Genomic DNA, 15,601 nt, shown 5'->3' with positions numbered 1-15,601 from the left:
AGATCTTGAAGAAGAAATCTATATGCTCCAGCCAGAAGGTTTTGCGGAAATAGGCAAAGAGAACTTGGTTTGCAGGTTGAAGAAATCTCTGTACGGTCTCAAACAGGCGCCGAGGTGTTGGTACAAGAGATTTGATTCCTATATCATGAGCCTTGGATACAACAGACTGAGTGCAGACCCTTGTACTTATTTCAAGAAGTCTGGTGATGATTATATCATTTTGCTGTTGTATGTGGACGACATGTTGGTAGAAGGCCCCAACAAAGATCAGGTCCAAGGATTGAAGGCACAGTTGGCTAGGGAATTTGATATGAAGGACTTGGGACCAGCAAACAAGATTCTAGGGATGCAAGTTCACCGAGATAGAAGTAACAGAAAGATTTGGCTTTCGCAGAAAAATTATTTGAAGAAAGTCTTGCAACGCTTCAACATGCAAGATAGTAAGCCAATATCGACCCCTCTTCCTGTTAACTTCAAGTTATCCTCCGAGATGTGTCCTAGCAGTGAAGCAGAGAGGATGGAGATGTCTCGAGTACATTATGCATCAGCAGTGGGGAGTTTGATGTTCGTCATGATATGTAAAAGACCGGACATTGCTCAAGCAGTGGGAGCAGTTAGTCGGTATATGGCGAATCCTGGACGAGAGCATTGGAGCACTGTTAAGAGGATCCTTAGATACATTAAGGGTACCTCGAATGCTGCATTATGTTATGGAGGATCGGATTTTACACTCAGGGGCTATGTCGATTCAGATTATGCAGGTGATCCTGATAAGAGGAAATCTACTACTGGTTATGTGTTTACACTTGCAGGGGGAGCAGTAAGCTGGGTTTCAAAACTGCAGACGGTTGTGGCGTTATCTACAACAGAGGCAGAATACATGGCAGCTACTCAAGGTTGCAAGGAGGCAATATGGATTAAAAGGTTGTTGGAGGAGATCGGGCACAAACAAAAGAATGTTCCTTTGTTTTGTGACAGTCAAAGTGCCTTGCACATTGCAAGGAATCCAGCCTTTCATTCCAGGACGAAACACATTGGAGTACAATTTCATTTTGTGCGGGAAGTAGTAGAAGAAGGAAGCGTGGATATGCAGAAGATTCATACGAAGGATAACATAGCTGATTTTCTGACCAAGCCAGTGAACACTGATAAGTTTGAGTGGTGTAGATCCTCAAGTGGCCTAGAGGAAACGTAAGCAGCAGGAAATGGCAAGATTGAAAGGATGTGTGGAGATGTGTTTGATTCTCAATCAAATCTCCAAGTGGGAGAAATGTCGGCAAATAATGGGAGGGGGGACCAGTCAACAAAAATAAGGAAAACGTGGTTGGCATTATCTGACTTAGGAAGTTGCGTGAGAAGATGGAAGACGCGTTTTATACGCGTCTTCACACGGTCAGGGGGCTCTATAAATAGAGCTCCCCCCTTCATTTGGAAATCATCCATTCTTCGAGTTTTCTCTCATCTTATAAGCATTTGAGTGCTTAGTTCTATAATATTTGTGAGGTGTTTTGTTCTCCTGTATTAAGAGAGTGTGTGTTCTCTTTGGAAACACAGTGAGTGAGTTGTACACCACAAAATATTATAGTGGAAATTCTTTTCATCTTGCCCGTGGTTTTTACCCTAATAATTTTTAGGGGTTTTCCACGTAAATCTCGGTGTCCATTTTATTCTTTATTTTCGGGTTTTATTATCTCAAATTCCGCACGTGGGACCAACAGTTGTACACAAATACAAATATCGCACTTTTTTCTTGAAGTACCATAAAAGGCAAAACACCACAATTCCAGACTAAATCTCAGTTGAAGAAGAGAGAAGCATCATTGTCATTTAAAAAATGGGTGGGTTTACGTTGAAGGGACTATGACTCCAACTGAAATATTGACATATTACAAGAAGGGCAATTGGGAACATCCAATTCTTGTTCTTCGTCAATTCATTCAGGGTACAAGGATTCCCTGGTAACATTTTTCTCAAACAAATATTCGTTTTCTGGTATCCATAAACTTTAGAAACAATGGACCAATAATTTGTACTCAGTAAGTCAAGAACGAGAGAACAAAATAGAGTATATTTTCCTGAGATACAAGTCCAAATGTACTTTGCTTGAATTGACAGAAAAATTCCCAGAGCAGGGACGGGATCAAAACACAGAAGATGATCAACTTTGTAGCATTATTCTTCTTCAATGTTTTTCAGTGCCTTGAGATGAAAAAGCGATATCACAAGATTGTTTGTCAAATGTCAACTTATAAGCGCAGAATTATTTCCAAGAAACGTGCAATATTTTTTTTAAATAATATTTTGTCATGATATTTTGGATATATTTATTTAATATAGATGTGAACCATTGGATGCATCCTGAAGCTAACTCTTAAGAGTAGCATTTCATCAACCGGCTTGAACTTTGCCATATATGCATGGATTATTAATCTGATTCTGATGTGTTCTTGCTCAAAATGCGAAGTATAGAAGACTGGAAAAATGTCCGCTGATGCTCATTTTCTCAATGGTTATTATATCAGTGCTTGTACAACAAACCAAGAACTATTTTAATCTGCTTGTTAACTTTAACAGGGTAAGTGTCATTTCTGCAAATGATGCAACTTACAATCGAAAAACTCTGTGATATGTTGAACCAATGAAATGAACCACATAAAATAGTTTGTTGCTGACCTAAACTAAGCCTAACAGATTACTTTGGCCTTGAATGAGCCAAGATTCTTGAAATTCTTGCTGAAATAGAAACCAAACTCAGGCGTCTATTCCAACAACTTTCCATCATGGAAAACAGACGTGTGCTTTTGAAGCTTGAATGCAGCCACTTCTGCTGTGTTACAACTCCGTCGAGCGAACAATTTACGTAACCTGACATTCTAATTTTGAACAGGCAATCCATAATTATGAAACGTTCTGATTGTTCCGTCCCAACCTGCAGTCACGAACACGAGGCCCCATGTTGCTGATACAATCCTGGAGTTGTTATTGTGCAGCAGTTTTTGATGAAGATGATCACCACATTCTTTACAGGGATGACATTCATTTTCTGAAGATAGTGAATCCCATAAAGGAAGTTTCTCTTCCGGCCATGTTACAGAACCCCTAGATGAACTGTCCATTGAAAACCAGTTCGCTAGGGAGAAGCGTTCCAAATCCCAGGACCTTGGTGAGGCCTCTAGACAGTTGTGCAACGGAAACATATTGCAGTCCGTATCTAAATCTTTCCAAGGTATGGCTACTGACACACCCTCGATGAACAAATGCTCGCAAGAACGTATAGATTTGGTGTGTTTTATTTTTTGGATAGATGGATCATCGTAGTTCCACAGGTAAACACGAGAATTGTCCCCGACTGATACAATGTGCCTTCCGTTTGAAGTAAACGAAGCCGACATTTGACAACCTGATTTTGCCAGACCTGTTGTTTGTGGAAAACAGGCTCAGAAAGGTAAGGTTACAAATCTTGACTGGTATTGTTTCAAGAAATAGAATCAATTCATTTGTGCACCTCTGTATTTGCGGACAACCTCTAGCCCATCAAGTACTCGGATTTTCGAATCCTCGGAGGTTATCATCACCCTTCGAGTATTGTCCTTGAGAAACTGGAAGAGAAAAAAATATGTTTAGACTTCATCGACGTTTGACAAGAATAAAATGCTACAATTTCAGCGGTTTGGGAACGTGATATACCTGAATTCCAGTAATTTTGTTGCCAGATGACTTCTTTCCCCGAAATTTTATCATTGCTTTTAACAGTTGTTCGCCTTCTGTAAAACATAAAATCGGGTTTAAAATCTTTAAACTCTCGTTACAGCATATGCTAACATTATACAAAAATCTATTAGCAGGGAAGAAATGTGTACCTGATCTTTCAAAGAAACGACAAGTGCCGGAAACAGAACCAACGACAAAACCCTGGGATTATTTGAAAGGGAAAGATATTAGGAAACTTCATATTTGGTCGAATCAATTTCAACTCAACAAAAATATCATTGTAAATCATACTTTTCCATTTGGCTGGTAGCATACTGCTGTAACTAAATCTCGAATGTTCGCCCAGTCCTCTACTCTCTTCTTGTGGACTCCCCAAATTCGAACTTTACCATCAATGGAGCCACTGATGAAGTAGTTCTCGTCCACAGGATTGAATTGAACACACGTAACTGAAGCCACCAGCAAACCAAGATAAGTTTAGTTTCTTTTTTATTTTGTGAAGAACACAAAACATTTCAAATGCCAAAGAAATCAACGGTAAGTTTTCTGATGCTAACCATAGTTGCAGTGATGGAAAACACCAAGGCATTTGTCCGATCCTACTTGCCATAAACGCACGGTTTTGTCTGTGGATGCTGATAGAAGATGCTACAACAAAAAAATCCACTTCAGAATTCAGGAATATATAAACGGTTAGATGGGATAACTGTAGCTTAAGTTTAGGTAAATCGACTAACATTAGAAGAGGACCATGCAAGGTCCAAAATTTCGCCAGAATGTCCCTTCAACTTGTGCAATGGCTCTTCCTCGATATGGAATATCTTTTCAGGGATGACAGGAGTGTGGCACACTATGTTTTTTTTATGACCGGACTTATCTACGGATCCTTGGCGGCCAAAATCGCATTTCATAGTCTTGCAAGAGGAATCCACCGTGCTCACACGCCATATGCAGATGACCCCATCTTCACCACCACTTGCAAGAAATTGACCATCGGAACTAAACTTCATAGTCCAAATAAGGCCATTATGAGCATTGATCTGTTGTCCGGTATAGACTGCGGAACATTCCATATACTTCTTCCTATTCTGTTCTATCCTCACTCGAGCCATCTTCCCCATGTTGGAAGTTGGGATATGGGATCTTTGCCTTTTCATCTTCTCCACCAAGTGTTTCCACCATCGAACCACGTTCTTGTTTTTCTTGTCCGAGTCGAGGCTTTCACCTGCAGAGACCCGACCATTTTCAAGACTTTCTTCAATCTCTGGCTCCGGATTGATGCATATTTCATCCAGCCAATCCTGATCCGAATAATCAACCGAACTCCGTGCTTCGCTATTAGATTGCCGTCTTTCACATAGAAAAGTTTCATCCACACTGGCACTAGATGATGCACTAGATTCCGCAGCCCTTTCTATATCCATTCTTTCAAACTCACCATAAGTTGGATCCTCAAAGAATTTGCTCAAAAAGTTTTCCCTCCTTTCCTTGACACTAAGTGGCTTGCTCAACCACATATCATACTCCATACGGCTACAAACCGAATCTTCTTTCACAATGAAAAACTCGTCGCACGTCAATCGATCTTTGGTGTCAAAGAAAACCTCTTCTCCTTCACCGACACTCGGCATTTCTTGAAATGCACTTTGCATCAGAATGCCACATCAAAACAGTAGATATCTCATATCAGTACCTGTTTCAGATTCCAACAGAAAAAATCTACACAATCAAGCTTTTTATATTACCGAAAAATTAACAAAGTTTTGCCCCCTGAACGATGTGAAACGAAGGAATAAATCAAAATAATTTGCGATCCCAGAACACAAGAAAAATATAAAATAATGCCAGTAACTCCAATTGTAAATCCAGAACCCAGAGTCCTCAAGTGGTTGAAACTTGAAATTATTATAATGTACCTTAAAATCCCTTCCAAAGCGAACAGCAAATCCCAACTATATCACAAAACCTCCTTCCCTTGAAACCGAAGCAAAGGTAAAAAATCCCATCTTTTGGTTTAAATAAGGATCAATCTCGACGATAAACAACCAACCAAATCTTGATCTTCATTAATGGGTCACGAGATCTGCGAATTTCAGAGATGGGTTCTCGGGAATTTCGGCGGTGCACGAGCGGCGCAGCGCAGAATAGCAACAGGCGATTACAGATGCCTATACAGTGTGTATGTGTACAGATAGATATAGATACACATTTATCTGTATGTATGTATAGGCTTGTGTCTCCTGCAATTTGCTGCTCTTTTTTTGCAAAAGCTCGTTCCCTTTTTGTACCCTCAGAAGGCAACACCTCCAAACAACACCATCCAAAGTCAATTTCCACACAAAGTCCAAGACTTCACACCACTTCAGCAACAAGCTGATAAAAATAAACACTGCAGTACAGAAGAAATGAGGGGAAAAATAAAACTCACTTTTCACAAGATTTGCGATAATTTATTTATCTAAAATAGTAGCGACCCAATATTTTTTTCCTTTTTAAACAAGAATGGGATTTGACTTTTGGACAAGAATAGAGAGCCGGATATATCGCATGCAGCATCATATTTGTGCAAAGATTACCTTTTTAAAGCAATGGGATTTGATATTCTCTGCTTAATTATTGGTGGTTTAAAGATTATCACACAATAATAATAATGGGAATTATACGGAGTGGTATTTTAGAGTAGGCATGGGCGTGGATGGATTCAACACAGGGGGCGGTGAGGTTGTTGTGTCTGTATTCATCCCAACAACCATTGTCTCTTAACACATAGAGAAACAATATTGTTTTGATATTTAACCGAGAGTCATGTTATATGCATATTTAGATTGATACATGTAGGTTTTTATGTGACGATCTCATAATTTTTTGTGAGACGAGTCAATTTTTCGTATTTACAATAATAAATAATATTATTTTACATAAAAATAATCATTTTTCATCAATGACCCAAATAAAATATAAAGTAGATCTCTTGTTAGATGGTCTCACGAATCTTTATATGTGAGACGGGTAAATCCAACTGATATTCACAATAAAAAAAAATAATACTCTTAGCATAAAAAATAATATTTTTTCAAGAATGACCCAAATAAGATATCTGTTTCACAAAATACGACCCGTGAGATCGTCTCATACAAATTTTTGTCTAAAATATATGTCTAAAAAATTGATCCTTATTGAAAATACGAAGAGTTTTTGTGAAAAATAAAAGAGATTTGATCGAGTTTAAATGTATTTTTTTGTAATTTATAATACAAAATGTAAGCATGAGTGCATACACTCAACATTTTTCTTATTTTGTGTGTGTATAATAATATTTACATTTAAAAATCAAATTTTTTTCGTAAAATAGTAAAGAAATTTCCTTATCGTAATACGAAGAATAATCGGGATAAGAAATCCTGTTATATTAGACATGTTGATCATCTCGAATCTAACTTTATTATTTTAGTATGTGAATTTTGTATTGGTTATAATGTCATTTAGGTAATAAAAAATTTAAATTAAAATTAAAAAATTCATGATTACATTTTAGATCATGCTCTAATTTATTATATTTTACAGATAATCGTGTAATTATAATTCTTAAACTAATTATGAGTCCAATTTTAATAATTAAAATTTTAATTTTCATAAATCTTTATTGACGGGTTTATTTAATTTGATGCTTAATATTATTACCCATTATTATTGGCGTGTAACAGGGAGATCAAGGAGACATGAATGCACACATGTGGAAATCCCATTGCAAGTAAATAATTTAATTGTGGATTTATATTTTTTTTTTCTATTTTCACGCATTTACTTGATTTCTTTAATCTCTACCAAATCGCAATAAATAAATTATATCGAGTAACTATTTTAGTATGATGATTTGTTTCACAAAATAATCATTTAACCTTTATAAAAGGCCCTAAAGTTTTTTAAAATCACAAAATTTATTCTACCAAAAAATCATCTTTGAATTATTTAATTTTAGAGTAGGTGGTCTCTCGGATTTTTATCTCTTTATACGAGTCAACACTATCGATATTTACAACAAAAGTAATACTCTTAGCATAAAATGCAATATTTTTCACTTGATGACCCGATAAGAGATCCGTTTCACAAAATATGACTCATGAGACCGTCTCACACAATTTTTTGCCTTAATTTTAATATAATCTTGTCTCAAGGTTTTTTTTCTCTGAGATAAAAAAATTGTTATTGTATTATTAATTTTTTGAGAAAATAAAAAATTTATTATGAATGTATGTATTAATATATAATAAATAATTTACATGCAATGCATATATACCTATCAATGGTAATAATGATAGGATAGTACAACAGCTTGATATGACAATAGGAAAGTGGGAATTTAATTTTACCACTTAGGATCATATATAGCTTTCACATACCCCAACCCTTTATTACTTTTTTTCTTTTGCAGAAATTTAAACACTACACAGAGATTGATGTACAATTATATTTGATGCACACATTTATGTCAATGCTTTTTAAATAAATTAAACCATTAAATAATAATCAATGACTAAATCTCGTACCATACTATCTCACATATTTATACTCAAAAGTCAATTTTGTGAAACAGATCTTTTATTTGGATCTCTCATTGAAAATTATTACTTTTAATACTAAAAATATTGTTTATTATGATAATATGTACATAGTTGACCCGTTTAACATATAAAGATCTTTGAGATCCTCTCGCAAAAAACATATTATTCATGACGAGATTTTGCGATTTGACGTTGGTACTTTGATTATGATTAGCATGTAAAGTTTGTGATGTAAACATTATCTTATCAAGAGAACATATATAGTTGAAAATTGTACATTTAAATGTCACAATTGAAGCCCCACATATCTTCAAATCCATTGCAAGTCTCCAAAAGTTCAATAAATTCTTGCTTAGTGTGATATATCTTCATTTTATAGAGAGGATAAGGCTCGTGATTCTTTGTGGGTGGACAACATCATTTTTTCCAAATTATTTCACACTTCGAAACGAAAAACTTATTTATTATTTATAAATTAAAACTCATTTATTATTGAGTAGATTTATTATAAGACGGTATCATATATCTATTTTCATGACATTAGTCAATCTGATCATTATTTAGAGAAAATTACTAACTTGGGTATTAAAATTATTATTTTCTATGAATCAGGTTGATAAAAGATATGTCTCATAAAAATGAACGATCTCACTTAAATTTTTATATTATCATTAATATACTTCGAGATTTCGATAAATGCATTCCACTAAGAATTTATATTTTTCAATTATACACAAAAATAAAAATATACAAGATTTCGAACAAAATAAATGGTATTTTTAAAAATAAAACACACAACACGGTGAACAATTTAAATACGAATACTTCTATTTGACTAATTCCCTGAGACAACCTGTAAACCACGTGTTTTTTTAAAAAAGAACAATTAATTAATTAATTAACTATATATTAAATTATTATTTTCGGATAAAAATATTAAATAAAATTAAAAGAAAATGGAATGTAATAGTTATCCTTTCCAAGTTATAAGGACGTACCAACTACCAAATCTAATAGTACCTTTTTATTAATTAATTAATTGTAATATAATTATCAACTGGGCATGGCGAATTAGTTGTCCCTATGTCATTAGGCAACAAGTTAAATTGCCTTTAAATATTTTAATTAAAGAAATTGCCATTTGTAATATTTTTTAAAATTAGATATAATTTTAAAAATTATTAATTTTATATCTAAAATATTTTATATGATCTTACTCGTCATATTTAAAAATGGGTCACGATTTGACAAATATAAAATTACATTGGAAATTGGAGAATAAAATAGAGTGGTCCAGGAAAGATTACAGATTCATTAAAGCTTGAAAGTGAGAGAAGTAAAACAATTAAATATATATTTACCACCGAATTAACTATTTTTTTGTTAAAATTACATAACAATTTTTTTAAAAAAATTATTTAATTATTTTTTTTCACTTATAGAATGTGTGGAAATAAATTTTGACTTTTAATTATATTTATTTAGTAATTATATATTTTTTAAAAAATTATTAGTTGTACTCTTCTTCTCCTTCTCCAAAATACTATGAAACGTAATATATAGTATGTGACCGGGCAACCAAATTTTGATTCTGATTCTGTCTGAAATTATTTATTGCCTTTTTAAAAATAAATTATTTGCGTTTTCAATGGATTTATTTAATTAATTTATTGGTGGTCCAATTGTCACATAAGTGTGGAGAGTAAAAAGAAAGGAAATTAATATTAATGTAGTGAGAAGTCGTGAAAGAAATATCATTTTTTTTATGTTACTTTAAGATTTCGTAGGTATCATGTGAGATTTAGTCACAGATCTTTAAGCATTAGATGAGTTAACTATGTCCGTATTTATAATAATAAGTAATATTTTTCATTAATAATCTAAATAAGATATCTATATCACAAAATTGACTCATGAGACTGTATCGCAACTCAGCTCAACGATTTGATGCAGTTAAAGCTCTAAACACGTAAGTATTAACTCTAAACAAAAATATGTAGATATCGGAATAAAAATACGTTCATCGGTTCATGTACTCAAATGCATGAACCGATGAAGAAATCAAATCCATTAATACAAGCACACACATAAAAATTTCCATTGAAAACCAATTAAAAAGTGTTGGAATTTGAACTAACCTCACCCGATTATGGCTTGCCCGATTCTTGAATCGACACATGCATTGGAATGAGAAAATATAAGGGCTACACGTCTATATATATATATATATATATATATATATATATATATATATATATATATATTTGGTGTGGGATACCTTTATTTTTATATTATATAAAACATATGGATATGATTTTTTTAAATTTTATAATATTTATAAAGTATTATTCTAAAAAAAAACCCAACACTTTTTAGATATTTACTCGGGTTTTGTAGTTGTTCTACGAAGCATATCTCTGCCCAGCTCAATCTTGATTTCCCGGCCCCATCCTTCAACTAATACAAAAAGACGATTAATTTCCACTTGTATTTTCATTTATTTTTGTGAGATATTTCTTATTGTTTTGTATTTTCATTTATTTTGTGAGATATTTCTTATTGTTTTTAAATATAAATTTACTAAAAAAAAATTTGTTGTCAAAATACATTAATTACTATTTCGTAAAAAAAATCCCATTTACATAATAATATATCTCTATTTTCCCATACTTTTTTAAGAGTGAATCGTCTCACAGATTCTAATCTGTGAGACAGGTCAACCATATCTATATTCACAATAAAAAGTAATACTCTTAGCGTTAAAAGTAATATTTTTTCATGGATGACCCAAATAAAAGACTCGTCTTACAAATACGACCCGTGAAACCGTCGCACATGAATTTTTTCATTTTTAAATCCAAAAAACCTTAAATCGGAGTATTTGTTGATGGGCACAAAGAGATGAAAGTTGCCTTTTTGGCACAGCTGTATTTTACTATAATTTAATAGGAATCGTGATCTTTCTTTTTTATACTATACCATACAATCTGTATATGTAGGTTACATTTAATTTGGACGTATTTCGAAGGGAACCATATATTGTTTACATTATTCCACGTCGTTCCACTTTCGATTCCTTTTAAAAAAATTGGATTTTTTCATTAAAATAATTAAAATCGAGTTGATTTTTTGGTTGAAGATTTGTACGTATTTGAAAACTAATAGTTAATGGCGCATTGTATTTGAGCTACACTCTGATAATATATCAATCTAGTTATTACTAGGTTTTAACTTCCATCTTCAATGTATCGTATACTCGAATATGGATCGGGTTTGAATCTCTTGTTGAGTATTCGAGTTTAAGTTACAGATTCTCGAAAATTCGATACGCTTTGCGTTGGATTGAGTGGCTATGATGAAATTATTCGTACTTTTTTTTCCATAAAATTATGAGATGTTTCGAACTTTTCGAAAGTTTATCCAATCCCTCTCACACGTTCACATTGGATCTTCCGGTCGAGGAAGGCAAACAATGAGACATAAATTGTTTGTGTGGATAACTAAGTTGTAAAGGCATTCACGAGGGCCGAGAAATATACGATGGTGGAGGCGCATATGGGAACATATCTTTTCTTGATTTCTTCTCATTAAAACCATAAAGGTGTTTCAACGAATATATATATATATATATATATATATATATATATATATATATATATATATATATATATATATATATATATATATATATAACGAATATATATCATTTGAATGAAATACAAACAAAATCATACTTTTTCAGTTCTGATAACATAAAATATATAATCTCTTGGGAACTTCAAACAACCTTTTCATGCAGACTTCACAGTTCACAATGTCCCCTCTATATGTCGATAGTTTTGTAACTACACGATCGAGGTCACGTACCACATATATATACATACATACATACATATATATATATATATATAATTTAGATATAATACTGTTGGGATGCAACCAAAGTCCCACATTGGAAGATTTAGAGAAAGATCATGGGTTAATAAAGATGGAATGATATCTCCATTGGTATGACGTCTTGTGGGTGGTTCCAAAAGCAAAACCATGAGTAGGGATGGCAATGACCGGGGCGGGGGCGGGGTTGCCATTACCATCCCCATCTCCGAATTCCATCTCCACCCTCATCCCTGCCCCGATCCCCGCTTTTTCAGGTTCGGGGATCAACTTCCCATCCCCGTCCCCATCCTCGTTTCAAAACTATTAATATGTCAAGACGACGATGAATTCGGACATTTTCTTAAACCAGAAGTTATTATTATCTATTATTATTAGAGGTAATATTAATATTAATATCAATATCAATATTAACAATAATAAGATTATTAATATTTTAAAAAATAATTTTATTATTATATTATTAATATCAATAATACTATTATTTTATTATTGATATTATTTTCGGGACGAGTTCGAGGATTTCGGGGATGAGGATAGTAATCTCATACCCGCTCCGAATTACATCGGGGATTTGAAAAATCCCCAAACCCGAAAAAATCGGGGATCCCCATCCCTGTTTCGGGTTTTTCCCACGGGGCCCTAAACCCGTGGGGAAAGTTGTCATCCCTAACCATGAGGGTTAAAACTCAAAGTAGACAATATCATACCAATGTGGAGATATTCGGATTTTATTGGTCCTAACAGTTACATATTTATCGTGTATATTTATATGAGAATTGTTTTTCATTAATGTATTGTATCATAAACTCTAAACCCTAAAACATGTTGGAATTATTTTATTGGATCTGTGATATAAGCATTGAGAATGTAATTATTTTTAATACTATTTGTGGTATATGACGACAAAATAGAAGTAGATCTCATGTGAAATGGTTTCACTAATTTATATTAGTGAGATGAGTCGATTCAGAACATATTTGCAGTGAAAAATATTAAAAATAATATTTTTTTCATATATAGGGTTGAGTCGAAGATCTGTCTCACAAAACTAACTAGTGAAAATGTCTCATATGAACTTTTGTATCTATAAATCTTATATATTCGTCTTTTTTGTGTGTTTTCTTTTTAATTTAACGATTACAATAAGAGAACGACGAGATAGAAATAAAGACGTGATCTTTATGTTTTGTGTATTGGGAAATTTTTGTGTAGTTGTTTTTCTTTAAAAACAAAAAATAGACTCGGCTAGGTTATATTTTATTTAATTCTCTTATGCATAGATTTTTTGCTTTCGATTTCATGGCATGAAGAAATATCATTATTAAATTACTGATGTCGTTTACTATATATTTAGTTATTATAATGGATTTGTAGATATTTTATCGATGCATAAAAAAAATCAGTAGTTATAGAGTAGTTTTACATGAATATTAGTCACAAGTTGAATTAAAATAAGAAAAATTTTCATTTTTGTTTATGTATGTTTGTCTTTTGGCAATTTTGGTCATATATGTTATGAAATTTCAATTTCAATACATTTTTTTGGCAATTCCAGTACTTATGTGATGTGCTGTTGATTTTGGGTAATGTTACATCAATATTCTCAATGGAAAATACTAAAATTGTCAGAATTCGAAATATATATGACTAAGGTTGAGATTTGATAACACACGAAAACCCACGCGAGATCGTCTTTTGTGTTAGTTTTGTGATATGAGTTTCAAACCTACTAGAAAGTTATAATTTTCAATACATGCAAGGACAGATCCAGGATTATAAGTTTTTTTGGGGGTGCGCTTAAGTGACGACAATGTGCGATGATGTCCGGGAACCTTGAGTCTAAATTGAGAACTAAAAAATAATTAAACCAACATTCATCTTGTATATATTTTAAATCGATTATAATTAACATTATATCTACATGGATTCAAATTCATTCAACGATAACTAATCTGATAAACCAAATGAATTTGAAATTAGCGGCTCTTAATTCTTCCATCTAAGCCTACTCTTATTTACACTGTTTGTTAAAGTCAAACTCTATTTACTAACGGGTGGTGAAGCCTTTTTATAATGACAAAAACTTAAATGAGACGGTCTCACGGGTCGTATTTTATGAGATATATATCTTATTTGGGTCATCCATGAAAAAGTATTACTTTTATGATAAGAATATTACTTTTTATTGTGAATATTGGTAGAGTTGACTCGTCTCACAGATAAAGATTCATGAGACTCACAAGAGACCTACTATTTTTTAATTACCAAAACACATTCTAACAATCCAACAATATATACATCATGTATCTCACGATCCGCTAGTAGCCAAAATCACGATCTTTAAAAGTTATTGGCGGGTATTTATGCAAATCACATATTTAATATAATTACATCCATCCTTGTTATTCAAATGATAACTAGACACACAAAACGTGCATAGAATGATTCTTATCAATCAAATAAAATGAATACAAATATATCTTATTTTTTTTAGAAAATAAATTAAATTGTCTGAAAATAAAAAATTATGTGTTGCTCGATATTAATGTTTTTTCGAGGAAATAAGGAAATCGGATAATCTTTTATTTTTTTTCTTAATACGAGTAAAAGATATGTTATTAAATTTTTTAATCTGATCAAATAATATTAAACAAGTAACATGAAATTATTTTCAATTTAGAAGAATCGTTCGATTTAAAGAGAAATTTTGTTTAAATTTTTTCCTATGTAAAAATATGAAGTGACTTGAATATATTTTTAATAGATTAAGGAGGATAATTATAAAATTAAATATTTTTATATCTTTTAAAATAGTTATTTTAAGAGTTTCACTCTTGATAATATAGAATATATAATTAATAGATATACTATATTATTTATGTATTAAAATTTGAAATTTATACTTTATTAATTAATTTGGCAATAATTGTCTAAGAAAACTTATAAACTTTCAACCAAACAAGATTAAGTCCAATCACTTGTACTTTTGACATTGACACACCTGCACTTAATCACCAAATATCGGTCCCACAAAGCCTTTTTGTGACATTATAATATTTAATTTCAAATCATACTTAGATCTAATTTTTTAAATACAAATTTTATGATGTATAATTTTTTATTTAAATTATTTATGAAAAAATGTTATTTATATTAAAAATATTGCTTATTATTGTATATATAAAAAATATTGACTCGTCTTATAAATAAAATCAATGAGACCATATCACAAAATATTTAAAAGATGTTAATTGAGATCTTATAGCCTTTTTTCATTAATAATAATCTGAACTAGTTGGCACGATTTAACGAACCAATTACTTGGGAAATGATCCAATTATATTATATAGTCAAAAGGTGTAAATTATTATATTTTTAATTATTAAAATTAAGGAGGTTAGACTAATAAAATCTCCAACCCATGTGATGCT

At 32.1% G+C, this 15,601-nt stretch overlaps 1 protein-coding gene across 1 annotated transcript; it reads right to left on the bottom strand.

The window, feature by feature from the left end:
• Nucleotides 1-2,491: 2,491 nt before the first annotated feature.
• Nucleotides 2,492-6,258, bottom strand: LOC140823664 (uncharacterized WD repeat-containing protein C18H10.05-like). Its single transcript, XM_073185117.1, has 8 exons — nt 5,628-6,258; nt 4,449-5,404; nt 4,269-4,359; nt 4,003-4,160; nt 3,861-3,912; nt 3,688-3,764; nt 3,506-3,599; nt 2,492-3,415 (listed from the first exon to the last, which is right to left on the bottom strand). Exons 2-8 carry the CDS (start codon nt 5,361-5,363, stop codon nt 2,874-2,876), a joined length of 1,929 nt encoding a protein of 642 aa, XP_073041218.1. The 5' UTR covers nt 5,364-5,404; nt 5,628-6,258; the 3' UTR covers nt 2,492-2,873.
• Between the last annotated feature and the right edge of the window lie 9,343 nt (nt 6,259-15,601).

This window comes from Primulina eburnea, chromosome 2 (assembly GCF_022965805.1).
Source record: "Primulina eburnea isolate SZY01 chromosome 2, ASM2296580v1, whole genome shotgun sequence".
NCBI lineage: Eukaryota > Viridiplantae > Streptophyta > Magnoliopsida > Lamiales > Gesneriaceae > Primulina > Primulina eburnea.
The sequence above is the reverse complement of the archived record's forward strand: the minus strand, read 5'-3'. Positions and strand labels throughout refer to the sequence as shown.